Here is a 27,742-nt window from a genome sequence, read left to right as displayed (position 1 = left end):
TATTTTACTTTATTAATTGTGAAGTATGCAACACATCATACACATGATACACATGTCAACACAAGAATGTTAAACTCGTGTAAAACTGTACGATTCTGCAATTATTGAGAAATATTCAATGAATTTGTAGCAACATTTGTCTCGATTATTTTCTTCTACAAAACATTTATTTAGTGCTGCATTTTAGAACGCAACGCGTAAAGAATTATTATGTCAAACTTTTAACTTGTATGGATTTCGGTGGGTATGGATGTTGTGGTGGCACATATGTTCGCCCCTCCATCTGTCGACAGAACACGAGACGTGTGGACGTCCTTCCACCGAAATAATTAAGAAATATCGTTTTTTTTTTGTCAGTTATCCTTAATACGTGGAGCGGTAGAGTTCTTTTTTGTCCGCTCGACTTAGTTTGGCTTCGAACGTCGAACCGACAAAACCGTAAAAGGCCAAGTCGAAGATGTCAAGAAAACGTCTGAAATTGGTCGATTAGAAGCCCACACTTCGAAGTTTCCAGCGAACCGCTGCCGCAGCCACGATAAGAGCGCTATTTCCGAGCGAAATCTTCGACCGGGAGCCACAATGTAACATTTGAAAGGAACCTAACCAACAAATCTGGTCAATCTTCAATGAAAATGGCAACTCTCCACAAGAAATCATGGAAACTGCGTAAGTAGCGTGAACGTGGGTAAGTGTCGACTAATCTGTGGCGTGTTTAGAGGACCTGAGGGCCCACGACGCCAACGTCAACTGCGTGGCCCTGGGACACAAGTCGGGCCGCGTCATGGTGACAGGGGGCGACGACAAGAAAGTCAACTTGTGGGCCATCGGTAAGCAGAGCTGCTTCATGAGCTTGAGCGGCCACACCACCCCCATCGAGTGCGTCCAGTTCAATCAGTTTGAGGAGCTAGTCTGCGCGGGGTCGCGCGCCGGGGCCCTGAAAGTCTGGGACCTGGAGGCGGCGAAGCTCGTCCGCACCCTCAACGGCCACAAAAACTCCATCAAATGCATGGACTTCCACCCCTACGGCGACTTCCTCGCGTCCGGCGGCGCCGATAACATGATCAAAATGTGGGACAGTCGGAAGAAGGGCTGTATCTTCACCTACAACGGCCACAAGGCCACGCTCAACAGCATCAAGTTCAGCCCCGACGGCCACTGGATAGCGTCGGGGGGCGATGACGCCACCGTCAAAATCTGGGACTTGCGAGTGGGCCGAGTGCTGAAGGACTTCAGTGACCACCTGAACTCCGTCACTTGCGTCGAGTTCCACCCCCACGAGTTTCTCCTGGCTTCGGGGAGTTCGGACCGGTCGGTGCAGTTGTTCGACTTGGAGAATTTCACGGTGGTGTCGAGTGAACGCGACTTGGGGCTCGTGAGGTGTCTGTGCTTCAACCCGGACGGAGAACGCCTGTTCGTGGGGGTACGGGACTACTTGAAAGTCGTGGGCTGGGAGCCGAACAGGCTGTTCGACTCGGTCCCGGTCAACTGGAGCCGCGTCAGTGATATCTCCATCGCACAGAATCAACTGGTGAGTCTTGGGGGGCCCAACGTGTTACATAACGTGTATCGTATGTGTTTTCTTTTTTTACAACTTCACCGATCTATTCCGGTCAAAGGAGAAATGAGCGCTCGACGAAAGTTCTCGTCGCAGATTCTCTGAATAATCGAAAGGTCAAAAACCGAAAACGCCATAAATCGATGCGTCCAAGGTCGAGGAAAACCTTTCTCTTTGTGCGACTTGTTTGTTATCCTGAACTTTCGCTAGTTCACTAGGTACATACGTGTGGTGGAAAAGTACAAAATCAATTGCACGACTCGCCGGCTCATGCTTTCCATATGAGTACATATGTTGATGTTTTCGCTGTTTAAGGATGCATAATGAGACGATGGGGGCGCGCTGACGTGCTCTATTTGGTCCGATTTATGTGATTTTTTTTCACCGGGTGGATAACGAACGAGGAAGGAAATTGTCGAGTTAATTGGCCGTGCTAAGGAATCCGTCTACTCCTTGCACGTTTTCATTCTTGTCGTCGCTTTTTCAGTTGCGACAAAAATAGACTGCCACAAATTAATGAAATAGTAATAACGGTCGCAAAAATAGTTTACCGTTTTATAGACTTCCCACCGGTTGCGCTACCTTTTCGAAGGATATTGTAATCTCGTTTCAAATGATGATTCATGCGGCAACGGTGACCTTTTCGTCTTTTTTCCTCTGTTTTTGTACTCTTTGTTAACAGATCTTCGACATTTACACGTTTTCTTCGACTTCGATTTCTACCGTTGCAGTTAATTATCTTTGTGGGAAATCCTCAAGCTCTGTTGTTATTTTAAGATATTTTTTCTACCCATCGTCCCTATCTAATCGTTATTTAAACAAAATTGTTTGCAATAAATGTAGTTTTGCGATTCGTTCGTTTTTCGTTCCGCCGAAAATTAAGTCTCACTTTTGTTGGGATTTATCAATTCTTTTTTTAGAATTTCGTAACCGACAGTTCTCGTTTTTTTCTGGTTTTTAATCGGCAACAGGAAAACACGAAAAACAGGATTCCGTCATTCTCCCAATTTTGAACACCTGCAAGTGCAGCCGAGTTTAGTTTACCAATGCGACCGAGTTTATTGTTTATTTATGACTAATTAAAAAAATAGTTTCTCACCTTGTAAAATGTAATGTTTAATGGATATTTAGAGCGTCGTTAACTGTAACTGTGAGAGATATGAACGTTGTAGGTGTGAAGTGAAGAGAAAATGGGGAGGTCCAAGCTAGATTGCGTTTACAAACTCAAAAACATAATTTTTCATCGTACTATAAAAATTCAAGCAGACGTAAATCTTGGTCTACAAGTGGTCAAGCGTAACGTTATCAAAATGAATGCTTCGTAAATATCTGCGACGACGATGGTCGTCAGACCACTTCACACTTGACCTCTGTCAGTCGCATAAAAAAATGTATAAATTTTTATGTGTGCCCACACAGCTCCTGTAATGTCCGAATTGACAATCTCCCGACGAATTTACGTCGCAAATCGTTCGTATTGTTATTGACCGTTGACGCAATCGATTTGACAAAAAGTTGGTCAAGAACAACACTGTTGTCCGTAGTGATTAGCACAATTGGCGAGATTTCTAACGTCCTCTTGTGTGATTATCGTCTTTCGGCGGTTGAGCGGATCCGGGAAAACTCGAAGACAGACCGGTTCGACCGGACATCGACTGAAATCTGTTGACTTTGCACGTTAGACGTTCCGGTCTCACCAAACAAGGAAAAAGCCATCAGAGAAAGTCGCTTTTGCAAAAGGTAAAACCGTTACAAGGTGCAATAAAAACGATACCAGAGACTTGGTGAAGTTGGTAGCGTCACCGGTGGAACCAAGAGTGTAGCAAGATTCACTTTTGGAGTAAATAAGTGTAGGGGCTATGATGCGAGTGCGAGAGAGATAACTCCCGCTGAGAGAGACAGCACACAAAAATAATAATAATGCTGACTGATAATCAAATTATCAGTCAGCGACCCCCAATCAATTATAAAACATTTAAAAACTCACAATACTAATAATTTAATTATGGCGATGATCGTTATCAAAATCAATTATTAAAATAGGTAAACTCACCACAACACCAACAGGTCAATCAGTGATACACTCACCTTATTGAATACACTTTTACACAACAACCAACTTTTGCACAAAAATGGGTTGAAAATATAAACAGCGATCCATTTTTGTTCAAGCACAACTATTTATTTTAAACTCACGAACGTTTTCCTAACAAAGAGCTCTAATAACTGACTCGCGTAACATGTAGCGTCTTAAAAACTATTCAAGAAAAGGGAAGCAAAAACGGAAAAATCACGGTCACATATTGCGCCGTCCTACATAAGTATTATGTTTGAAGATGTTTTGTGTAGAACGTTCAAAGAAAAATGTACACATCACGTGATGTCCAGCCTAACTGGATACCACGTAAATAATGAGACCGCCCATATACTTTTCTCTGATTGCACTCTACAATGAGACAAAGAAAAAACAACTACCACTCTTGGGATGGTTATTATTTATTTTTAATAGTATATTATTATACTAGTTTAACAAGACGTTGTATTATCACATGAGTGTGTTTAAAGCACGACGAGCGTAGCGAGAAGTGCTTTAATGGAACGAATGTGATAATATGTCTTGTTAAACAAGTACATATAATATACCATTTTATCTACTTCGCTTTACTAATCCCGGAAATTTCGACTGCTCAAGCTTTCATAGTAGACTAGGGACTTTTGCGTGGGTTGGCAACAGACATTTGTCACAAAAATGTAAGGTTATATTTACTAAATTTACCTCGTAGCTTCCTTCATTCGTTACCTTGACGCCTGACGTCAAACGGCTGATGTTACCAATATAACAAAAGCTAAAAGTTACCAAAAACAGTTTAATAATATGCTTCATTATTAAACTGTTTTCGGTATAATAATGAGCCTATTTGTAACTCAAAGTAGGTAAAGGACTTTTTTTAAATGTTCAGTGTTTAATTCCACTCAGTTTTTGTTTGTTTTATTTTTTTTCTGTTCTGATTCCCATTATCTTTTCCTAACTACGTCGCTACTGCACAATTTTCTCTTATAAATGATCTCTTTTTTGGTAAATTAAGAGGTCCCTGTTAAGATTTTAGTTTTTTCTTATTTTTCGCACCGACATTTCTTCGGTTTGTTGCAAGAGAAAAGTGGAAGTAATTGGCGTTCGTCGGCGCGAGCGCAGCGCCCCGAAGAAGAAGAGACAACCAGAAGCCGCGGCCTCCGGTGGAAAAAAGCGAGGTCGTTAACAGCACGGCGATGGCCTAGTGCTGCTCGAAATAAATGCGGACCGGTTGGTCGGTGGAAAGGTGAACGATGGGAAAATTGGCGGTGCTGAAAACGAAAGTGATTGTCTTGATGAAAGGAAGAATGAAAAGCGTCACGTGCCGCGGCTCGACGGAGGATTGATCGAGAAGAATGGACTGGTACTGCTTGGTCGAGGAGTTTTTGCATATTACGAGCGCACAGAGAAAAAGCCGGAAGGAGAGAATCGTGGCGTTTTTATCGGAAGAGAAATTCGATCGAGGTGAAAAACTCTACCACAGCTATGGAAGAAGTTGTGGAAGTTGCCAACGTCCAGACGGGAAGATTTTTTAATTGTTTCGAATTCTGCCAGTTATAAAATCGTCTGAGTCTTTGTGTTTGTTAAAATGCAAAGCAGTAGAGAGTTCAAACGGTAGACAATTCGCCTCGTGCAAATTAACGTGGTGACCACACAATTTACTGTTGACATTGCGAACGTTTCGCACAGCTCTTTTACGTAATAGAAGAGTTAATGATGTTTGTGTTGCGATGTAATAGCTATTCCTAATTAAGTTATGAAGCATCAGTGGAAGTCGACAGACAAGGAGTTGGAAGAGTTCCACTTCCTGTGCGGCTGGAAGTGCCCCTGACATTATTTCGAATGGACTGTTCTGTGACCATCTTTGGACAACGAGGAACAACTGAAGTTAGCGAAAGTGATACATGTTAAAAAAATCTGGGCTCAATGCTAGGTTAGCGCGAGAATGGAATCAGTCACGCTCGTTGTTATGAGGCGATAAGAGACAATGAAAGAAATATTCGCGTTCATATTGTGTTTACGTAACATGGACAAAACGACTTTATGAGAGCAAAAATTTACGGTGAAAAGAAATTAAACTTGAAATACAGAACAATTAACTAAAGGAACTGCTGGAAGAGTCCCGGATTTTGCTATAAACATAAATTAACAATTCTTTTTCGACTCTCGAACATCACCAGCAGCACGTTTAATTTAATTTGAAATGTCAAATATTACTTATCAATGATGCGGCTGTCAGTGTGAAGTCGTCAACGACCGGAAGTTCTCCAGTTGTACCATTTAAAAATAAAATTCAGTGTTACCAAGTCAAACAGTCCTTCTTGATCATCTTGCAGTAATGTGTCATATTTGAATTTCACAATCAACTGTACCAACAGAAAGTCGTAAATGTGTTGGCAACCGAACAAAAACAATTTAAAGCATTAAAAGTCACCCGGTACCTATAAGCCATTCACAAAACTCCCGACATTTTTGACTTCCCAAAATGATATAATTAATGATAATCTTTTGAAATTTGGGTCGGTGATAGGATGATTAGGTCCTTTGTACAGTCAATTGAAACATTAGGTGGTTAGTGCTTATGAAATAAACTAAGAAATTTACATTTCAAAGTGCCAATGACAGCAAAATGTCACGGGAGTTTTCTGAAGAGCTAATACTACTTTTTCTGTATTAAAATCCACAAAAGTAAATACCTAAAGTCCATTCAAAAATCAAAAATCCACCAACGTCGCATTTTCCTCGATAATTACTATTGACGCCTCTGTTTAGTGTAAAATTTGGTGAGGACTGTAATTTTGAGGTTAAGTGTTTATTAAATGTCTTGTTTTCCTGGACATGTTTAAGTAAAAATAATAAGAATCAATAAATAAATGAAACGTGCTGCTAATAAAACAATATGAACGAAATTCTAAGCAGTTGAACTTTATTTTGAATCAAATAAATGTCATAATTTATAGTTACAAATGAAAAAATATCTACCTAGGGTTTTTTAAATTTTACCAACCTAAAGCAACAGGTGGTGGTTTTTTGATTTTTGAATGAACTTTAGCTTGTTTTATAAATTTTATACATATTTAATTTTTTTTTTTACAAAGTTGTCCTGTAAATTGACTTGGTGCGCTATTATCGGTAAAGTATGGAAAGTGAAAATGGAAGGTACGCTTCTAGCCACGAAAGAAGCGACACAAAACGTTTTTGTTTACGGAAGTTGTGTTGTATCGATTTGAATTAGCTAATAAAATTTCATTGAAAAAGTGACAGATGTCGGTGTTGACCTTGGTCCAATTTCATTATTGTTAAGTAAAAAACAATTTCACAACCCAAAAATGAGTCAATAGTAGTGGGCTTATAGGTTAAGTTCGTAGTCAAAAAAAAATACATTGAGATAATTTGAAATAAAATGTATTAAAGAAAACAATTTATTTCGACTTGGTCGAGAAATGACATCTTGCATAATTTTTTGTGGGATTTCTTCTGTCGTCCATTTGGTAACTTTGGTAACGGCAAGTGTGCTTACTTTCAAAGTTTGATTTAAAATACCTAAAAGGTATGCATATCTTTGAAGTAAAATGTCGTCTTTTTCGGCGAGTGAAGTTTAATGCCCTTGTTACATAATGTAATTATATTTTTAAATCACTTATTTATAAAGGAAATAATAGAACATAGTTTTTTATTCACCCAGTATATTTTCTGAAAAAAAAAAATCAAATACATTTTATTTCTTCCAGTTTTTCCGTTGCTTTTTGTGCACGTAAATGTATCCATTATTTTTAACAACAGAAATCGTGCTTAAAATCTTGTTTGCTGTTTGTTTTTTCCTTGTTGTAACTGTATTCAGTTACGTTCAACACGGAACTTGACCATACTATTTCCCTGTTTTTTTTTTCTTGTATGTAATGTAATTCATTTAAATTTCTTTAACCGCCATAGTTTTACTACAAAATTTCATTGAGAAAAAAATGACAAATCGATATTTTTACATCATCTAATATGTACAGTCGCGAGCAATAAATTTTGGTCGTCAAGGTCATTCTTTGACGCAATTGAAAATGCTCCATTGTAAAACAGTCGCAAATATCATAACCTATCATCATGTTGTATGACATTAATTGTCATTTTTTTCTCAATTTTTTGACACTGTTGACGTGGGCATAATCAGGCAGGGAAATTTTTTAAGTTAGTGACAATCTAACCAAATTTTGAAATGACATTGACGACCAAAATTTATTGCTCGCGACAGTACATTAATGACGATTTGGGACATATTTACTACTTTAGACATAATTTTATCTGTATTCTTGATTTTTAACGAGCGTTCAAAAAACCTGTGGTCAAACGGACCGTGGCTTTCTCTCAAAACAAATTGATGTTTTTTTAGTTATGCTTTCATACATAACCTCACTTTAATCTAAATAAAAATCATTTAAATCATTAATTTAAAGGAAAAGCCATCATGTTGTAATTGATAAATCAGGAAAACTTTCGTTCGTTAGAAAGAACTGTCGTTTGCAAAAGAAATAATTCACAGCGGTCCTTGTTGGCTGAATAAATAAATGACGTTTGACGCCTGTGATTTGACAACTGGTGATGCTACGTCATACGGAAACAAACGCCACACGATCACAATTTATTTTGAACGCTCTTTAGACATTTCGATATAATAGTGCAGCATAAATAATGATTTTGTCTTTGATTCAATTTTTTTTCGATGGTTTACTTTTACATAGGTACAATCTCTCACGAAGTACGTACAATGTGTTAAATAATTTGTGAATAGCATCAATTCCACGTCGATCGACCTTTCTAATTGTAAAAATCTCGGTTATTAAACGAATAAATTTATCAGTGGTAATTAATGCAGCACCCCACGTACTCCGCGGCCATCGGAATTCGAACAATGTCGGACGCAAATCGTTTCGCCGAAAATCCATTCCATCGACACCAAAAATGGAAACAAACAAACGCGAACGGGGGTTGTTCCGCCCCGAGCCTTGCTTTTCCGACGTCTCATCCATTATTTATTTATTATTCATGCCAGAATTATTTTCTTCGTTTCTGCGAAGTCTCCTTCATTTAAGGTCGGATTGGCCAATATCCTCACCCGTTCGCAAAATCGTTGCATGTCATAAGCGTAATTACCATAACAATTGTATAACATTATAACATTCCGTTTACAGTCTATTGGTTTATAAGGCAACCTAAATTCTCATTGAAACGGTGGAGATTTTTATCAGCGGGGCGTGATTTACTTTTTCGCAATAATTGTGTTCGGTCCAGTTTTTTACAAATATACAGGCTGGGACGGTTAAACCGTGCCGCTCGGCTGTAGTGGACGCGTTTTGTTTCCACGGTGTCAAGGTTAAGATGTCGAGCGTGAAAGAATTTTCTTTTAATTTGTCAAAACATTTAAATCTAATTTTTTTATTTTACATAATTTTCGAAAAATGCAAAATCTGTAGATACGAACGATTCCACTATGAAAAATTTTTAGTTCAGAAGAAATTGTCAAACTTTACGCTTAATTAACTTTTTGGATTATGGAATTCGCAAATTTGGACACTAACGTTAATTGCAACAATTTTTCTGTCATATTTCTTGTGTTTTCTTCATTTACCGGTCACCACTCCCTTTTAGTTATTTTTCATTATTTTTTGCCTCTGCCCTCTTTATCTTTCTTCTGTTCCATAGTTTATTTTTTCATCATTTTTCTCCCGTCTCCATTTTCACTTTTCCCATTCAATTTCTTTCTCTTTTTCTTTTAGTTTTAATAAATGTCAAATCATTATTCACTTGGAATCAATGACACATTTGGGAAACAATACCTAGTTGTTTTGATAGACATCCTTGTCCGAACCCCATTTTTCTTTCCAACAACTGCGATTATTCCACCCACTCTGGTATATTTTTTAATGGATGACCGTTCTCGTGTGTACCTCTCTAATTTACTTTTTATTTCTCAAAGATTATTTTCGCGCGCCTGACGTCACTTTAATTTTTTTCCAGAGTAATTTTCTGCTCCAGCCCACGAAATATTCTGGCCAGATTCCCGGCATTTATCACCAATTAAAATTATTTCATGCAAATTAGATCTCGTAATGAAGCGAGTGTCTATTTTTGCAGCGAAACAAGTTTTCAGACTTTCCTATTTTCGGAAAGTGTAACCGCTCCATGACTTCACTGCTCGTAAATTTGAGTCAACAGTGCACCTGACCGTGCAGATTTGTCACCGCGTGAATTCTTATCGTCAGCAGAGGAGTGAGATTTTTCGCGTGTCGTCTGTCACTCTCTCCTTCTAAACTAGCTGCGAAGGAAAAAATGCAATTAATTAGAAACCATTCTCTTGATTTTTTTGTTTGTTTAGTCCTTTTGTGAAACTGACCCACTTGCACCTGGGAGACCTTTAACTTTTTCCATCTTAAAATTGCTTCGGTGAGGTGTCGGTCGGCATTTCGCTACTTCATTGAGGTCACCTTAAACGGCGACAACCTCAGCCTGTTGGTCGGAAAATCACCCAGAGGTCACCCGTAGGTGTCCGTTGCACAATCCCCGTTTTCAGCGCGTGTTCACGAAAGACTTCTTTCTTCCAGGTCGGCGCCTCCTTCCACTTGACCAACGTCCAGGTCTACGTGGTCGACCTGAACAAGGTCCACCCTCTGAGTCCGTCGCCGGACACGCCGCCCAGCCCCTTCACGCCGAACCAGAGCATCAGGAAGAGCTTCTCGAAGGCGGAGCGACCCGTCAGCTTGAGGAATCGCTCGTTGGACGTGAAGACCATCGAGGAGAGCACCTCGGGGACCGATCCCGAGGAGGAGTCGACGGCGGAGGTGACCAACGTGACCGACTACAACGAGATCTTCAAGGGACGAGGACGTGAGTATTAGTTGGGCGGGGTGGATCTGGGTCAGGGTGAAAAATTCGGGGGAAGAACAGAAAACAATCCTATTACGCAAAATGGGATAATTGCGAAGTTAAAAATACAAATGAAGTAATGACGGACAGATGTGCACGCGCGCGGAGATGCATTTAATTATAATAATTGTTGTTGTGTAATGGTTCTGTTCGCGTTCGAAAATTTTATCGATCCGGTGAAATCTCGAAATCTCGCGTGTCGCTAATTTTTTAAAAGCTATTTCGCCAGACCAATTAAATTTTAACGACTGCGGCGAGGTCTCGCCGTCTTCATTTTCATTTAAATTTCTTTTTTTTTAGTTTCCTCCGCTATCCTACTTTGTAACGGGCGCTACTTTTTTGTTTTGTAAGAAGACAAGTTTTACCGTTTTCATATCAAACTGGAGCGACTTTTACTGCTTTATCTGGGTGTTTTTTTAAAGCGTTTTAACTGTTCTTGTTGATAACAAGTAGGTCGGGCGCCTTGTGAATTCGTAAAGTGTGCAAATCGTGATCGGGGAAGCTTTACAAATTTAAAGAAAATTTTTCGCCGCGGGTTAACGTCCGGGAAATAGCTGTTCCGCGTTTCGGTGACAGTCTGCGGTATCTGGAAACGATTCGTTCATAATTTATCACGACATTGACCTCAGAGGGTTTATTTTAACCGGGTTCGCGTCGAGCCGAATAAAGAGAATATTATAAATACCGAATGCAGAACGCAAAAGAGCAAAGGTTGATGACAAACACAAACGACTTGCATTAAAAGGAAGAAATTTTAATATTGCATTAATAAAGATGAATATGGAATAAAAAAAAAAGCTTCTGTCGTGAGCTTGAAATTGATTGAGTGGTTTTGTGGTTTTGATTTCTTTTGTGGACACATTTATCGAAGAAATCTTTTTTAAACGACTGTATCTTATTTCTAAAATGAGAGAAAGGTCTGTTCGTGTCAAACTGGATCTTTAATTAACTGATTTAGTTATTTTTTTCTTGAAGTGAAAAGATCGACATTGGTTACTACTGGTGCCTACTATTTTGTTTTTTATCTTCAAGCGGTCGAAAATCTTTGTGTAACTCTATAGAAACGGTTAAAGTGGCTCTTTTTGTAACCGTACTTGAAACACTTCAAATCCTAGGAGTTGAAATGTTGACAGGCGGCTAGACCGAGTCAAATGTAAGGTCATTTCTTACGATTTATTTTTACTCATAGAAAACATTAAAGGAACATCTTTGCAAATAAACACAGAATATAAAAGATTGGAAGGAGCTGGATCAGGGAAGGGGAGGGGGAGATGATTGACGAAATGACAAGGAATAGAAAAATTGAAGAGTTAAAAGAATATAGAATGAAGGGAAAGTAAACGTTAAAAAGTACTCGTATTAAACAGAAAGGAAGAAGAGTATTGAAAAGAGTTAAAAGAGGGAGATTGAAAAAACTAAAAGTAGTAATGAAGAATGCGTTCGCAGAATATCCATAAATATGAAGGGAGAATATTTTAAGAGCTAGGAAAGGAGTTTTATTCGGCAAACAAAGACACAAAAAGGTAAGAAAATGCAGACAAAGCTGAGAACATTCGTAACAATTGGAAGAAAGAGGTCAACATATCTTTCAAATGAAGGTGACTAAGATTTGATGACTATCACTTTTAAGTTTCCAGATTGTTCAGTAACTCTGTCTATAGAGTGTGATTCATTTTTGTAAATCATCAACTAAAACAATTGTTTTACAATAATATTTGCCTTGGTATAATAACGACATCCCACGAAAATATAATAAAAACGTTGGTGCTTTCTGATGGTGTCATTTCCAAATTTATCTCAGTTTTTCCCCGAAAAGATTGACAGACTGAAACAGAGAAACGAAATTTTCCGTTACTTTGTATATATGTACAGTCGCGAGCAATAAATTTTGGTCGTCAAGGTCATTTTTTGACGCAATCAAAAATGCTCCATTGTAAAACAGTCGTAAATATCATAACCTATCATCATGTTGTATGGCATTAATTGTCCTTTTGTTCTCATTTTTTTGACACTTTGTTGACATGGGCATTATCAGACAGGGAAGTTTTTTTAATTTGTGACAATCTAACCAAATTTTGAAATGACATTGACGCCCAAACTTTATTGCTCGCGACAGTACGAGTACTTTGTGTATAGTGGTTTTTTTTCGAGTATATTTTGCGTTTTACAGTATTACGCGAGATCCAAACGATTTACCAAATAATGCAGATGGCATCGATTAAAAGAGAAAAAGATCACGATCAAGTGGAGATTTTCTTTTGTCCCATTCCGAGAACCATTACCGATTTCGGTACCAGCAAAAGGCGTGACGGAGTGCGATTCACGAAATCGTCCAAAACCTGGACACTGCTTTCTCCGGACCACGTAATAATCAAGTATCGAACCGTACATGCCATCTCTTTTCCCGCACGCATGCAAACGGCACCGGTTTATTTACCTTTCGGAAGATAGCGCGCACGTGTGAATAAACTCCATTGTTTTGTCGAACAATGGCCCACCATACGAACTTTTTTCGTCCGGAGCCGGTTGCACACCCGAAAACGAACGGAACGCCATCTGCCACCGTTCCGCGAATCGCAGGTCGTCCACTGAATTTTCGCAAGTGTCAGATCTGGCGCCACGATCGGACGGAAAACCCAATCGCTCGAGTGGTTTTCGATCGGAATGAAGATGCGATCTAAGTTGGGACGACCGGGGAAAAATAGAATCGAATTGATGTGGTCGTTGACAGGTCATTGTGATTAAAGTGGATATAAATAGATGGTAGGAGAACCGTTTGACAAATAGAACATGTGCTCGAGGAATAGTTTCGTGTCGTTGTCGACAGATTAAATGGAAGATAATCGAGATACGATCTTCGGATAATTGTCAACATTCTCTTAATCCGACTTTAAATCCTTTGTATTTGCCTGACAAGCGATTAATTTCATTTTTACGTCCTCGTTATCAGCTATCACTTTTCTTATTTTCTCAAATCAAGGTTATCAGCACCGTTCCATGATTTTTTCTTTTTTCTAACAGAAAAGCCGATCCGGCTCAATTATTTTTCTATTAATTTTTGATTTAATTATTAAACCATGTGATATTGATCGATCTCTGAACACGACTCAATTCAATTTCAAAATTCAGAATTTATTGACGGTTGGCCGCGTAGCGGTAGCGGTAGCGGATGCAAGTAGTTTGTGCTCTCCTAATATTTCCACAAGTTTTCAAGAAAATTAGATTTATTTCGTGACTGAGTGGTGTTCTCGGTGATTTTATAATATGCCTGTGCTTTGTGCGACTTGTAAGGGTACTGCACCTCCAACAGTGCCTGGTTTGAAATGTTGTTCATGCAATCTTTTCTTCCATATTAAGTGCATCAATATGAATAAAGCGCAATACGATGTCATTAAGTCCACGGATGGATTGGATTGGAAGTGTCCAAATTGTAGATTGCTGAATGCCAACGGTAATTGTGAGTGCAGCAAATTGATATCGGATTTGACAAAAATGATTGAAAAACTAAATACCACCGTCGAGTCCTTGCAACAGCAGATATCATCTCTTAAAGAAAAACCTACGTCAGCTGATATCGAGTTTGAAGAAATTATCAGAGAAGTCGTTGACCGTCAACATCGGCAAAAAAATTTGATTATTTACAATACACCTGAACAGCCTGCAAATATCTCCTCTCAACAACGCACCTCAGATGACCAGCAATTTGTGACTGACTTTCTTAGTTTTCTGGAACCTGACGCCGTCCTGCCGAATTTTACCTGTTCTCGACTAGGAAAATACAACGAGACTCGTACCACTTCACGTCCTATTAAACTACGATTTGACATTGAAGATAATGTGGTTCAAATTTTCCGCAGAATGAAATCTCGCCGTTCTCATCTCTTGGCCAGTCCCCAATACAAAAATCTAAAAGTCTCTTCAGATCGTACGCCTAAACAAAGATCGTTATTCAATAAAGTTAAAAGTGAACTTCAGGCCAGAACTGAGAGCGGTGAAGAAGGTCTCACGTTAAAACATGTAAATGGTATTCCTCGCATCGTGTCTGTCAATTTAAACAATTAAAGCCCAACTCTTCTGATCTTTCCATCTATTATCAAAACATACGCAGTATTCGTAACAAACTAAATAATTTTCTTGATGCGTCTAGTTCCCTTGATTTTGATATCATTTGTATTACTGAAACATGGTTAAATGATGATATTTCTACATCGGAATTTATTTCACCTTACTTATATAACGTTATTAGATGTGATCGTAATTATAACCTCTTGAATGTTTCTAGAGGAGGTGGTGTTTTCTTAGCTGCCAAATCCACACTAAAAATTGAACAGATAGATGTCTCGGAGTTGCGTGTTGCACTTAATTATCTCATAGAGATTGTTGGTTGTAAATGTTTCTTAGGTAAGGATGAGTTTCTAATATTTGTTGTTTATTTTCCTAGAACCCCATCTTTGCCTGAGCTGACTACTTTCTGCAACTATTTTGAACATAATTTTGTGTCTACCAACAATATTATAATACTTGGTGACTTTAATATACCGCAGTTTATTCAAAAGGATAAATATAATTGTAATCTTGTTACGGTAATTAACAGATTTAGCCAATATTTGAGTTTGAAACAATTTAATGATATCAAGAATTTATCTCACAGATTGTTGGACCTCGTTTTTTCCAGCCTTGAGTGTGTAGTTATACATGATTCTACACCGTTTGTGAATGAGGACTTGTACCACCCTGCACTATCTATATCTGTATGTTTGTCTACTTATGATATAAATTTCGTTCCATCTAATACTGCTAAAACTTACAATTTTAAGAGAGCTAATTATGACCTATTGTATCAGGAACTATTAGCTACTGACTGGTCATTTCTTAATTATTACTCTGAGATCGATGTTATTGTTGACAAATTTTACAAATATTTATATAACGTACTAGATAAGCACGTTCCAGTTCACAACACAAATAATAGAAAAAATAATAAATTTCCATGTTGGTTCACTTCTTCTATTATTAATAACATTAAACTAAAGTACGATTCTTTTCGCAAGTTCAAGAATTCAAATAATGCATATTATTACCAGAGATTTGGGGAGTATCGCAGGTTGATCAAAAGGCAAATCGCCTCTGCGCGTGTTGCTTACTTAAGAAGCGTACAAAATAACATAAGAGATGATCCACGTAAATTCTGGTCATATATTAACTCAAAAAAAGGTGTCTCCAGAATTCCGGGAAGAGTAACGTGCAATGGTGATGTCTTTGAAGCACCTCAAAATATAGTTGATGCATTTGCTTCCTTTTTCCAATCTGTCTTTATAGCATCTGATTCAGATCCCCTGATCTCGGGCGTTAATGTAGTATCGGGCTCATATTTAAATATAATTCAAATTTCTGAAGCTGATATTTCCGCAGCTATAGCCTTGATTAAGAATTCTTTCACTGCAGGACATGACCAAATACCAGCTTTCTTGGTAAAAGACTGTAAAACCATTTTTATTCAGCCGCTGTTGACAATTTTTAATGCTTCTCTTCGGCAATCTAAATTTCCTTCTTTGTGGAAAATATCCAAAATTATTCCGGTTTTCAAAAACGGTGATCGTTCTATTATAGACAATTATCGCCCAATATCTATTCTATCCAATTTTTCCAAGATTTTTGAAATCGTTTTATACTCATATATTTACCCGTACATAACTAACTTTATTTCCCCTCAGCAACATGGTTTTCTAAAGAAACGTTCTACAGTTACAAACCTTGCCTGCTTCTCACAGTACGTATCCGAATCAATTAATCAAGGTTCACAGGTTGATACTATTTATACTGACTTCGCCAAGGCGTTTGATCGCGTTGATCATCGCTTAATCATATCTAAACTTGACATGTTCGGTATAAGTAACAAAGTTCTACATCTATTACAATCATATTTATTTAATAGACAGCAGTTTGTCAGTTATAATGGATTCTCTTCGTTCTTGTACCATTCTACATCAGGCATTCCGCAAGGATCCAATCTTGGACCGTTATTGTTCATATGTTTTATTAATGATCTACCTTCCGCATTAACCTGCGGTAGTCTCTTGTATGCTGATGATAATAAGATGTATTCCACCATAAATAACATAGCTGATGCATTGACCTTGCAGGAAAACTTGAATAGACTTTCTTCTTGGTGCATAATTAATAAATTAGCGTTAAATGTTTCAAAGTGTAAAGTTGTTTCTTATTCATATAAAAAGTCACCATTGCTATTTAACTATCATATAGAGAACTTAATTTTAAAACGCGAAAATACTATTAAAGATCTTGGTATATACTTTGACGAACGACTTAATTTTAACTATCATATAGACATTGCAGTAAATAAAGCATTAAGTATGTTGGGTTTCATAATTAGAAACTCGAGGGACTTCACCAACATTGAAATTTTTCAACTATTATTCAAAACTTATGTCATTCCCTGCTTGGAATATGCCTGTTTAGTTTGGAACCCCTTTTACCAATGTCACGTAACTTCTATCGAAGCTGTTCAAAGAAAATTTTTAATCTACTTGCATTTTAAAGTATTTGGTGTATTTCCTCTGGTGGGAACTCATAATCATATTCTTCGCGAGCAATTTAACTTTTTGTCATCAGCTAATAGGAGAAAAATTATTATATTATTATTCCTTCATAAATTGATCCATTATAGAATTGATTGTGCTGATCTACTTCAGAGATTATGTTTTTGTATTCCTCGGGTTAATAATAGAAACGTTCTGCCTTTGTATGCGGCTATGCCTAGATCTAACACCCTACTTCGTGCACCTATTCAATCTATGTCAAATCTGTATAATGCAGTTTGTAAAGATTTTGACATCTATTACGTTTCTGGGTGTTATTTTCGAAAATCTCTTACGATCTATTTTGTAAATAAAAGTTAGGATGAATATCATTTAGCATTAATTTAGTTTCATGTTTCATGTATTATTATTACTAATGTCATTTTTTTTTGTCATTTTTGCTCTGTAATTGGTTCTTCCAGAACTGTTGGGCAAATAAACATTATTATTATTATTATTATTATTATTATTATTATTTATTTTTGTGTTAGTGTCGCAAGTACTGACCCGAACAACTGAAAGTTTTTTATCGAATCTGGAACGCATTTTGTGTCGATCAATTCGCGTTAATAATATCTAATACCAGAAATAAGACGTGACACAGAGAATTGAAGAAAAATTATTATTTTAGTTAGCTATTGACCGATTTGTTTAAAACTAGCGCACAATAGTACAAACTATGTTGCATTAATTATTAATAAAATGTGTGAGGTAAATTCTCATTTTTTTCATTAAAAAAAATATCTATTGAGCATCACAAGAAAAATGTGTTTTACAACTGGGTTTTTTTCTGTTCGTAAAGTGTAATAGAATAATTTGTAGCATCGAGCGAAAGCGGAAATTCTCTGTTTTAAAATATACTTATCAAATTTTTCTACAATTGAAAAGAAACATTTTATGGTGTCATAATTGTTGTAAGTTATAACCTAACAAAGTCGCTATCAAAATACGATAAGCGTGAACATAAACTTTTATCAAATCGATTCATTTAAAAAAATTGAAAAAAATAAACAGAAACTCTCAGATTTTATCAATACAGGGTGACTTTGAAAGTTATGCAGATATTTTAACCAGTGGTATAACTCCACAGTAGGAAACGATTGAGCCAATAATGTTTTATAAAGAAGCCTAAAAATTTTACGAAAAAATGGGTCAAAAAAAAATCATGAGACTTTTTTTGTTGTCATTTAATTCAAAATTAAGTACATAACTTTGGCGAGAACTTCAGTCTTAGTAACTTCAATTTAAATCACAAAGATTTCCTCAAAGGAAACTTTGTAAACGTTGTGCAGCATTTTTTCAGGCGTTCTCACTGGTTCATTTTTTTGTTCCACAAACTTTCTGTTGGACTGAGATCGGGACTCGATATACATATTAACCATTTGACCGGCCGGCGTCGTGTTTTATTCTTTTTGGCTTAGGTAGGCTTAATTGCGAATAACGAGTTAAATTGGTTTGCCGAGTCCTCATAGGTGTTTTTTTTTTAATGATTAAAACATGTAACATGTAATACAGTGAAGTTAATAAAAACGAGGTTATCGAAAGTGACAAAAGAATATTTAAAAAAAGAAAGTGAACAGGTAGATAAGAAACAGGAAATGCGACAAATATGAGGGCAGAACGATAAATAGAGAGAAAAAAAATAATAATAAAATGTGAGTAGTATAGGTAGGTGTGTAAGACCCAAAAATGGTAGATGGCATTAGAAAATGTAAATAAAAAGTGGCATTTGTTTGTGGAGAGATATTTTGAATATCTTGAGGGGAATCTAAAAATGGCAGAGTCCAATTTAACAAAAATGTGTGTTAATGACGTGCAAAGAGTCGAAATAAACTCGATCGGTCTGGAAATAAACCAAAACGGAAATACAGCAAGTAGAAGTATGTTGCCGACAAGGATTTATGAACCTGACTTACTTTAGTTGAACACTTTTTCGCTTTTATTTTTGCTCGGATTAAAATTACAAATTAGCCGGCACGTTATCCAACATCGAAATTAGCAAACCAAATCCATAAGTGATAGTGAAAAGAATGGAATGTAATAATCGCGAGGGCTAGAACCGCCATTTCTTTCCGTATTGGCGGCCCAGGAAATTCCTGACGTGCACGGCGTGATAATGTGCATCCCATTATGCAGAAAATGCATCCAGCGTATAATTTTACAAAACTCTCAATCAACGATGAAAACTCTGCACTCGCTTTTTCCATCGAGTGACATTAACAAACGTCCGATTAAAATCCGATCAGGTGTAATGACTGAAATGGGTTTTTTGTCGGCTACGCGCTCGTACCGTAAACAAGAACTGTCCCTGGTGCAAGTTGAAACCTCCGCATTGCAGCAGAAACAAAGAAATTATGATTGCGGCTTGCGTTGCGGTATTAACCTTGGCAGCAACACTATCGTGTTCGAGAGGACAATTATTGTTGCCTCCCGAAAGAGAGGATGTACTGGGGGAGTGCCTGACGAGGGTGGTACTGGAGTATTTCGGGGGTAGAGACGTTGCCTACGTTTTTGACAAAGAGGCGGAAGACTTGGTTTCCGAATCTTTCGACAAGGTGGTCATCGAGAGCGGGTCCAAGACGTCTCTCAAAGTCGATCTCGAAAATATCGTCTTCTTGAGCGGAAACGGTACGAGACTGGTGGAACATATCGAGCACTTGAAGAGGAACGACTTGTGGGACCCACCCAGAATCCACCAACAAAAGATTTTGATTGTCGCCGAGAAGACTTCCAGTTTGGAGGAAATTTCGGAGGTTTTTCTACGAAACGACGTGCTGATCTACGTCGTTCTCGTCTACGGTGGAGCCCAAGATGTCCGGGTGTACCACTGGGAGAGTCACTTTTGCAGAAAGAACCCAAAAGTTGTCACTGCGGGAACGTGCACTGGTCGATTTGTGGAAGGTACCCAGAAAAAAAACTTCGCCGGGTGTCGCTTGAAAGCGGTCGTTTTGAACAAAGACAACGTCTTTCCTTTCGTGCAAGACATCAGCTCGGACAGACCTGGTCTTTTTGTGGACGTCGTGAGAACAGTAGCGCAGATGGAGAATTTTTCCTTGACGTATTTGATGGCGTCGAAAGAGGAAACTTCCAAGTTCATCCGAGACGGAGAAACTGTGCTCTTCGAGAAGATGCTGACGAATAGAACGGTCGACATCTTCGTCGCGGCCTACTCCATCGGGTTCAGGAAGTTTGTCATGAAGATGGAGTTCTCGGAGATCTTCTACGCCGCGAGAAACTTGTGGATGGTGCCGAGAAAAAAACAAGTCTCGTTCGAAGCAATCGTCAACATCTTGACGATCAATTTGAAGATAATGATCGCGGTTTTGATCTTGGTCAGCTTCGTTGTATGTTACGTGGGGGAGAAGGCCCTCGGTAAATACCCCGTCCACTTGTTGTGGTTTTTGGGCAGCCTGTTGGAGAACACCGGAAGGACCAAGTCCAAATCGAAATCCGTCAAGATCGTGTTGTCGCTTTTCATGTTGCAATCGTTGATTTTCGTGGTGGCGTTCAAGGCGAAGCTGAGCAGCGTGCTCCTGGAACCGGCTTACGACGACGAAATCGACACCATAGAGGAACTTGCCGATTCCAATTTCACTCTCTTCGCCAAGAAAGCGACCATAGAGAGTGTGGAGGAGCTTTCGGATGCCGATCCTGTAGCGAAGAAGCTTCTGAAGAGGATGCGCGCCAGTCCGCCTGTACTCTTCTACGCTGATCTGTTGAAAACTTTGGTCAAGCACAGGAATCTTTCTACCACGATCGACGAACACATCTGGCGGCTTCTGCCGAAGAAAGCGAGGAGTTCGCTCAAGGTGATCGAACCCCCCAACTACCTCCTGGAAAGACAGAGCGTTTTCGTGACGAGAAAAGGCCATCCTGTTCTGAAGATTTTCAACACCGTCATTGATCGGATGCACCAAGCGGGTCTGGTCAAGAAGTACGTCGACCAGATGCACCACCCGCGCATTTCCAGCTACATGGGTCTAGAAGACAAAGACGACGAGTTGACCCCGTTGAACGTGGGCCACTTCGAGGGCGTCTTCTTTATCTACTTGGTCGGACTGGCGGCGTCGCTCTGTTCCTTCGTCGGCGAAGTGATCTTGGCCAAACTGGTCTCGTGCGTTTAATGTTTCTCTTCGACCGATTTAACAATGGTGTGAAGGTATATCGAATGAATTTTTGTGACGGCCCACTTATATCGTCGCCGTTTCACGCTCGAAAAAGGAAGTACCATTGTTTGCCGTATTTGTTTTAATTTCATAATTCGGATTTTTGCGTTTCCATTCGAAAGGAAAAAACGCATGAATGGGCCGGGCGTTCTCACGTTCGCCTTAAAATGGCAAAGAGGTGAAACTGGAAGTGGATGCGGATTCGTGACAGATGGCAGGAACCGGTGCGGTGTTTGTTTACAGAGTTCTGTTTATCCGACACGCGAAGTAAACGATGGGGTTAAAGACCTGGCAGATGACACAATTGCCAAATGGGCACTCGAGGAAGTTGCGAAATCTGCAAAATGTGTGAAATAAAAAAATTATGTAATTGGTGTTTTTATTAAGGAAAACAAATGTGTACATCCTGAAATAACTAGTGATAGTGATCTGCAAAATATGTAAAATTAAAAGAAAAACAATAGTACCTAGTTATAATAAACTTTGAATTTTTGTTAGAGAAAACAAAAAAAGTATCAAGAAATAATTAGTAATGATAGTTGGGGATATCGTCAAGGAGGAATTATCTAAGATGTTTTTTCTTCAATGAGTTTTTTTTTAATCAAATTAAATAGTAATTGGACGTGAGTAGCGTATGAATAAAAGAATTAGATAATACAGTAGAACTTAGAAGAAAAGAATGACTCCCAATAACAAACCTTGAGCAAGCCCAAAAATAATGTACGGGAAATGTGATTTTTCATTCGCAATTTTAATTTTTGCGGCAAAATACGATCAAAAAGTAAAATCAAGTCTGAATACCAAGTCCCTCGGCGTTGTTCGCAGCAGAAAACTAACAATTTAGGTCCGAGTCGAGGAACTGATAACTTTAACGAACAAAACATTAACACACGATTGCTGATAAGGTACTCGTAGGTCTACATTCATTGTTCCGCAATCAATAACAAATTGTTGAAATGCCAATTACTTCCAGTTAATTGACAAAATTTCTGTAAACATATTTTATGATTTTAATTAAAAAAAGAATTATAATAATTTGGTTAATTTTGATTACATTCGTGATGGATTATTCAGTAAATTCTTCCTGCTCAGTTTCAAGAACAAAAGAAGATATGTTTTGTAAACAAAGTAATGTAGTCAAGGTTAATACGGCAACATGATATTTTGTAATTATATTGTCTATTGAAAAAGCGTCGATATTTCCATTTCAACTAACTATGTACAATGCAAGTCATTTATGACCGATTCGGCATGACAAACAAGAAAGCAGCTTAAGTGGTAAAACATTCATTTGTTTACACGTTGTCTAATTTTTATTCAGCATTTGTCGAAAGAATTTGAGGGAAACATCTGATTTAGTCTTTTTTCGCAGTGAGTCGCACCCCGCCACCCTTGGAACCCGAACCCTTCCAAAGGCCCGAACATGACTATTCCGGTAAGTTCAAAAAGGCATCAGGGAAGGGGACATAAATTTAAAAAATATGACGATGATTTTTTTTTTTGGTAGACTTTAAAGTTTCGTAGATAAATAAAAATAATTTCTATGCCCGAAAAACAATCCAAATTGTATTGCAAAATGTTTGCCTGTTATGTTCTAGTGATTTTCTTAATCCTCAACAGTTTCCTAAGATTCTAGAAGCTTTCCAGTTGACTTTCTTTTATTTACACTTCCAGAAAATCTGTTGATTGTAGGCATATCTAATGTGGGTTATCAAAGACGTTTTTTAGTTTTGACAATTGAGATATTTTGTAAGACACTCATTCTTGATTGCCAACAATAAACAAGTTGTCGAATTTTTCCATAAAAAGACTACAATAAATGTATCCTATTTCAGGGAACAAACAATTTTCATCGTTACTAACGTAAGAAAGAAAGTGTTTATGTTTAATTTCACCACTTACTAGAGTAATAAAATAACCAATGGCTTACGCAAAACACTCTCGAAAAAAAATCTTCTGCAAAGAGTGAAAACTGCAAAAGTGACAACTGTGAACTGTCAAATGTCAAATTTACAAATCCCGAAATAAATAAATATACCACGGCCAACTACTATGTAAAAAACAGTCGTAATTTGAGAAATTAATATTTTCCGATTTCGGTTCGGTTTACTTTTTTTCCTCTTTGATGTTTATCTGCGAATTTGCGTTGTTGTTTTTTAAAAATAGAAAATTTTACGTTTACATCGTGATTACTCGAAAATAAAAAGATTAAAAAAATGTTTACTGTAATACCGACAAAATGTCAAAAGAAAAACTAACAATAAAAATTACTTTTTTATTGCGCGTAAACCACTTGAGTTGTGTGTTTTTTCGTATTTTGAATTGTCGACGTTATTTAGATTCTTCGGAACCCCAAATCTTGGCCGACATGTAAAAAACAGTCGTAATTTGAGAAATTAATATTTTCCGAGTTCGTTTCGGTTTACTTTTTTCCTCTTTGATGTGTTTATCTGCGAATTTGCGTTGTTGTTTTTTAAAAATACGTAGAAAATATTACATTTACATCGTGATTACTCGAAAATAAAAAGATTAAAAAAATGTTCACTGTAATACCGACGAAATGTCAAAAGAAAAACTAACAATAAAATTTACTTTTTTATTGCGCGTAAACCACTTGTGTTTGTGTGTGTTTTTTCGTATTTTGAATTGTCGACGTTATTTAGATCCTTCGGAGCCCCAAATCTTGGCCGACATCACGACCGACAACTTTGAAGCCCTCTCGCTCGACAACAACGTTAACAACTACACAGCACCGCCAGCCGTCACATCTTCGCAGTATTCCCGCTCCAAATCCAACCTGGACCAGGTGTACGTCAGCAGGCTGACCAAACAGCAGGAAAACAGGGAGAACATCGTGTCCAACGGGAACAAGAACAAGGTCCAGCAGCAGCAACCGCAACAACCACAACCCGTGACGCAACCACAGCAAACGTTATCGACTCCCAGGTTGTGCCACTCTCGCGAGTGTACAAAGCGTGGTTGACCGGTTGGGTTTCAGGTTCTACCTGCAGAGACAGAGCAGTTGCAAAGATGTCCCCGAAAGCGCACCCAAAAACAACAGTATTATAAAACACAGCGTTTCCGAAGCTAACATAAGCAAAACCAGTATGTCTTCGAGGAGTTCGTCGAGGAAGAACTCGTTCTCTAGGTCTAGTCGCAACTCCAGTGTACCTAACGTTTCGAAAATACCGATGAACAGCGCTCGAACGGAGAAGAACGGACCTGTCAAAGCACCGCCATCTTACATAACTAGTACTCCTGTAGATATTTATGTTAATTCGAAAATTTCACCGGACAGTAGTCCCTCGGAGGAGGTGGAGTTCGTACCGGTGTCGATCGATAGACCGGTGGGGTTGGATCTGGATGACTTTCTGCCGGTGAGTGGAGCGCCCTCTATGTGTGTTTTATATTTACCAGAGAGAATTAGATTGGATTTGTTTTATCGATCGTCGCTTTCAGAAGCACCACCGGAGCTTGGGATTCCAGCAACAGCTGCCCGACATGTCCGAGGCCGAAGTGTTGGGGGCGCTGATGCGAGGCCACGAACCCATGATGGCGATGTTGGTGACGCGCCAGAGAAGTCTCAAGCTGGTCTTGGCCCAGTTCAGATCCAAAGACATCAAAGCCGCAACGGAGACGGCGATGTCGATGGGAGATCTGGCAGTTTTGGTCGACCTGTTGAGCGTTTTCAACAGTAAATAGTGAGTTTTGGTGTGTTTTGCAGCACAAGAGCTTGACTGATCCCCTTTGTGATTGCAGTACCCTGTGGAACTTGGATTTGTGCGTCCTGGTCTTGCCCAAGATTCAAGAGTTGCTGCAGAGCAAATTCGAAACGTGAGTACCGATTAAGATATAGGTACTCCGCCAGACGAGAAAAATTGTTGTGTTCTGTCCAGGTACATGACAACGGGTTGCAACACTCTCAGACTGATTTTGAAGCACTTCGGCCAGGTGATCAAGAGCAACGTCCAAGCGCCGAGCGGGAGCTTCGGAGTGGACATCCCGCGCGAGGAGCGCTACAGGAAGTCGGTCAAGTGTCACGAGATCTTGCAGAACCTGAGAAGTTTCCTCGTGAAGAAGCAGTCGATGCCGGGATCGGTGGGATCCACCTTCAGGGAGATAACGACGCTGATTCAGAACACTTTCGACTGACGAAGGCCCAAACTGGGCCAAATCCAACACAAGAGCGTCTGAACTCCGAGGAAGGCGGACGCAACCATGACTGCAGAAATGGTCTCGAATCTCTAATTTGTGTTATTTTTCGTTTCGGTTTTAATATTGTGATGAAAGTTCCAAAAAATGTTCGTTGTCGTTTTTTTTCTTTTGTACTGAAATTTTTTGGCGCTTTCCGTAAGGTGAAGACTTCGAATCCGTCCAACGACAGAAAAGTAATTTTTCAAAGGGGGTAACCCGATTAATATCGATAACGACAGAAGTTAATACGGTCAATGATACTTATCAAGAGTTACTAAATTGTAGTTGTAAGTATTTATTATAATTGCATTAGGGCTAGACGTAGACGACGAGAGATAAGAGTAAGAGCGATTGGTGGTGCGTCGAAATCTGTTTTCTTGCCTGTTTTATTAACACGTTTTGTGCCATTTTATGTTTGATTTTAATTTGTTTTTCAAGCGGACCCACCTGGCAGAATCTAACCTCAATTTTTCTTTTTTTATATATATACAGTGTGTTGTATTATAACATGTAAAATAAAAACTACTATTGTAATAATATTTATAATAAAAAGTTATTAATAGTGATCTCGTGAATGTCACACCGCCAAAATGTTATGAGGTTCATGATTCCTCTTCAAACGCAAATGTTGAAGGACAAATGATAAATTTTATTTTTCTAAAAACAAACTGTTAGTTTGTCCAGCGAGAGATTAGTTGACATAAAATTCAGTAAAATCTGCATAGAGAAAGGAGTAGCTAGCCCACGCAAAATTTGAAATACATATATCCTTCATGCAGTAACATTTTTGCCCTGAAATTATGCTCTAATTAATGTATTCCGTATTGTAGTGTTGGGTTAATTTAATACAATTTAAATGGGATTTTCATTTCTGGAGCAAGCTAGTTGGCACATGCAAAAATCATTGAAAAACGACCGAAAAATCACCTAAAATCACAAACAACTCCCCTCAGAAACAAATATCCAAACTTTTATATCTCCAAAAAAAAAACTTAAAATCAACCAAAACAGCGCCCATCAATTCACAAGTCTCAAATATGAAAATCTACAAAAAATTTCTAGAACACGTCTTGTGGGAGCAAAGTTTTTAGCATATTTTTACGAGTATTTTTACAGGTAAAAATAATTTTGAAGGCCTAAAATCAATGAAATAACAATAGTTATTTTTATATTAAGTGCGTGAAGAGAGTGCTTTTACACTGAGACGCAGGTCGAGGGAGTAAAAGCCTTTGAATGCACAAAAAACATCTTCACGCACGAAATACCGTGTGAGCAACAAGTACTGATTGAGTTGGCAATAAATTCTGGTGATTTTTGGTGACTTTTATGTCATGTTCCAATGAGAAAACCATTTTATTAATAAACGATTACAAAAACCAAGAGTTTTAAATTTGAAATGTATACCAGCTTTCAATAATGTCAATAAAACAAACGGAAATAGGTACAATTCACAGTCTTGAAAATTTTATGTAATTTTTTTTTTGCCAACTGAATCAGTTATTGTTGCTCACTCTGTAAAAACATTAAACAATAGTTTTTCTATAATTGCTTTCAAAACTACATTTTAAAATTCGAATTTTTGAAGGAAATCTGAAAGTATCAACGCAGTGACCATGTTGCTAGGTAACTAATAAAAAACAGTGCGTGAAGTGAAAAACAGAAAAGGTTATGTGCGTGAAATTGCATTTCATACACTGTTATGTAGGTATGGTTTCTATAGTTTCGATCTTATTAACAGTGTAAAAAAAAATACACGTAAGAAAATGACCCCCTTCATGCATAGAATTATAGAAAAAATAATTTCTTTTTAAATTTTAAATCAAAAAGAAACAAACCTAATTTATTGGCTGGTAATGAAATAACTTACTTTTTTAAATATACCTTAAAAACACGGCAAAAAATCTTTGAAAATATTACTTTTTAAATATACTTTTAAATTTAAAAAACAGGACAAAACCTTTGAAACATAAGCTTTTAAAATACAAGTGATTCATGAGGAATGATAAGAGCCCGGCGGAATAGAAAATGCAACCCGCAATTCACCAGGAGAAAAACCCGGACATTTACCGCTTCGATGTCCGGCTTTTTGTTCCAATGTATTGTGGGTTGCATTTGCTATTCCACCGGGCTCTTATCATTCCTCGTGAAGTCGTGAATCACCTTGTATACCTTTAAAAACAGGGCAGAATCCTTAAAAAAGTATTGTGTGCTGAAGGGGCTTTACTAGTAATATGCATACATAATT

At 38.1% G+C, this 27,742-nt stretch overlaps 1 protein-coding gene and 1 long non-coding RNA gene across 3 annotated transcripts; one reads left to right on the top strand and one right to left on the bottom strand.

Moving 5' to 3' along the window:
- Nucleotides 1–282: 282 nt before the first annotated feature.
- kat80 (katanin 80) lies at nt 283–26,063 on the top strand. 2 transcript variants are annotated; one of them, XM_069049031.1, is made up of 9 exons: nt 284–666; nt 717–1,528; nt 10,217–10,499; nt 22,676–22,738; nt 23,967–24,249; nt 24,302–24,680; nt 24,763–25,004; nt 25,063–25,137; nt 25,200–26,063. In XM_069049031.1, exons 1-9 carry the CDS (start codon nt 627–629, stop codon nt 25,453–25,455), a joined length of 2,433 nt encoding a protein of 810 aa, XP_068905132.1. In that variant the 5' UTR covers nt 284–626; the 3' UTR covers nt 25,456–26,063. The 2 variants fall into 2 exon arrangements, with proteins under 2 accessions (XP_068905133.1, XP_068905132.1); XM_069049032.1 differs by lacking the exon at nt 22,676–22,738 and having other exon boundaries at nt 283–666.
- Nucleotides 12,050–13,217, bottom strand: LOC138131824 (uncharacterized). The gene is made up of 2 exons (XR_011159917.1): nt 12,976–13,217; nt 12,050–12,363 (listed from the first exon to the last, which is right to left on the bottom strand). It is a non-coding gene; the product is annotated as an uncharacterized lncRNA (long non-coding RNA).
- Nucleotides 26,064–27,742: the final 1,679 nt, after the last annotated feature.

The sequence above is a fragment of the Tenebrio molitor genome, chromosome 5, assembly GCF_963966145.1.
Source record: "Tenebrio molitor chromosome 5, icTenMoli1.1, whole genome shotgun sequence".
Lineage (NCBI taxonomy): Eukaryota > Metazoa > Arthropoda > Insecta > Coleoptera > Tenebrionidae > Tenebrio > Tenebrio molitor.
This window is presented reverse-complemented; position numbering and strand designations above follow the sequence as displayed.

Coding starts and splice junctions, on each gene's coding strand:
- kat80 (XM_069049031.1), top strand. CDS start 627: ATGAAAATGGCAACTCTCCACAAGAAATCATGGAAACTGC. Junction 10,500..22,675: donor GATCTTCAAGGGACGAGGAC/GTGAGTATTAGT, acceptor CTTTTTTCGCAG/TGAGTCGCACCCCGCCACCC. Junction 25,005..25,062: donor AGCGTTTTCAACAGTAAATA/GTGAGTTTTGGT, acceptor TTGTGATTGCAG/TACCCTGTGGAACTTGGATT.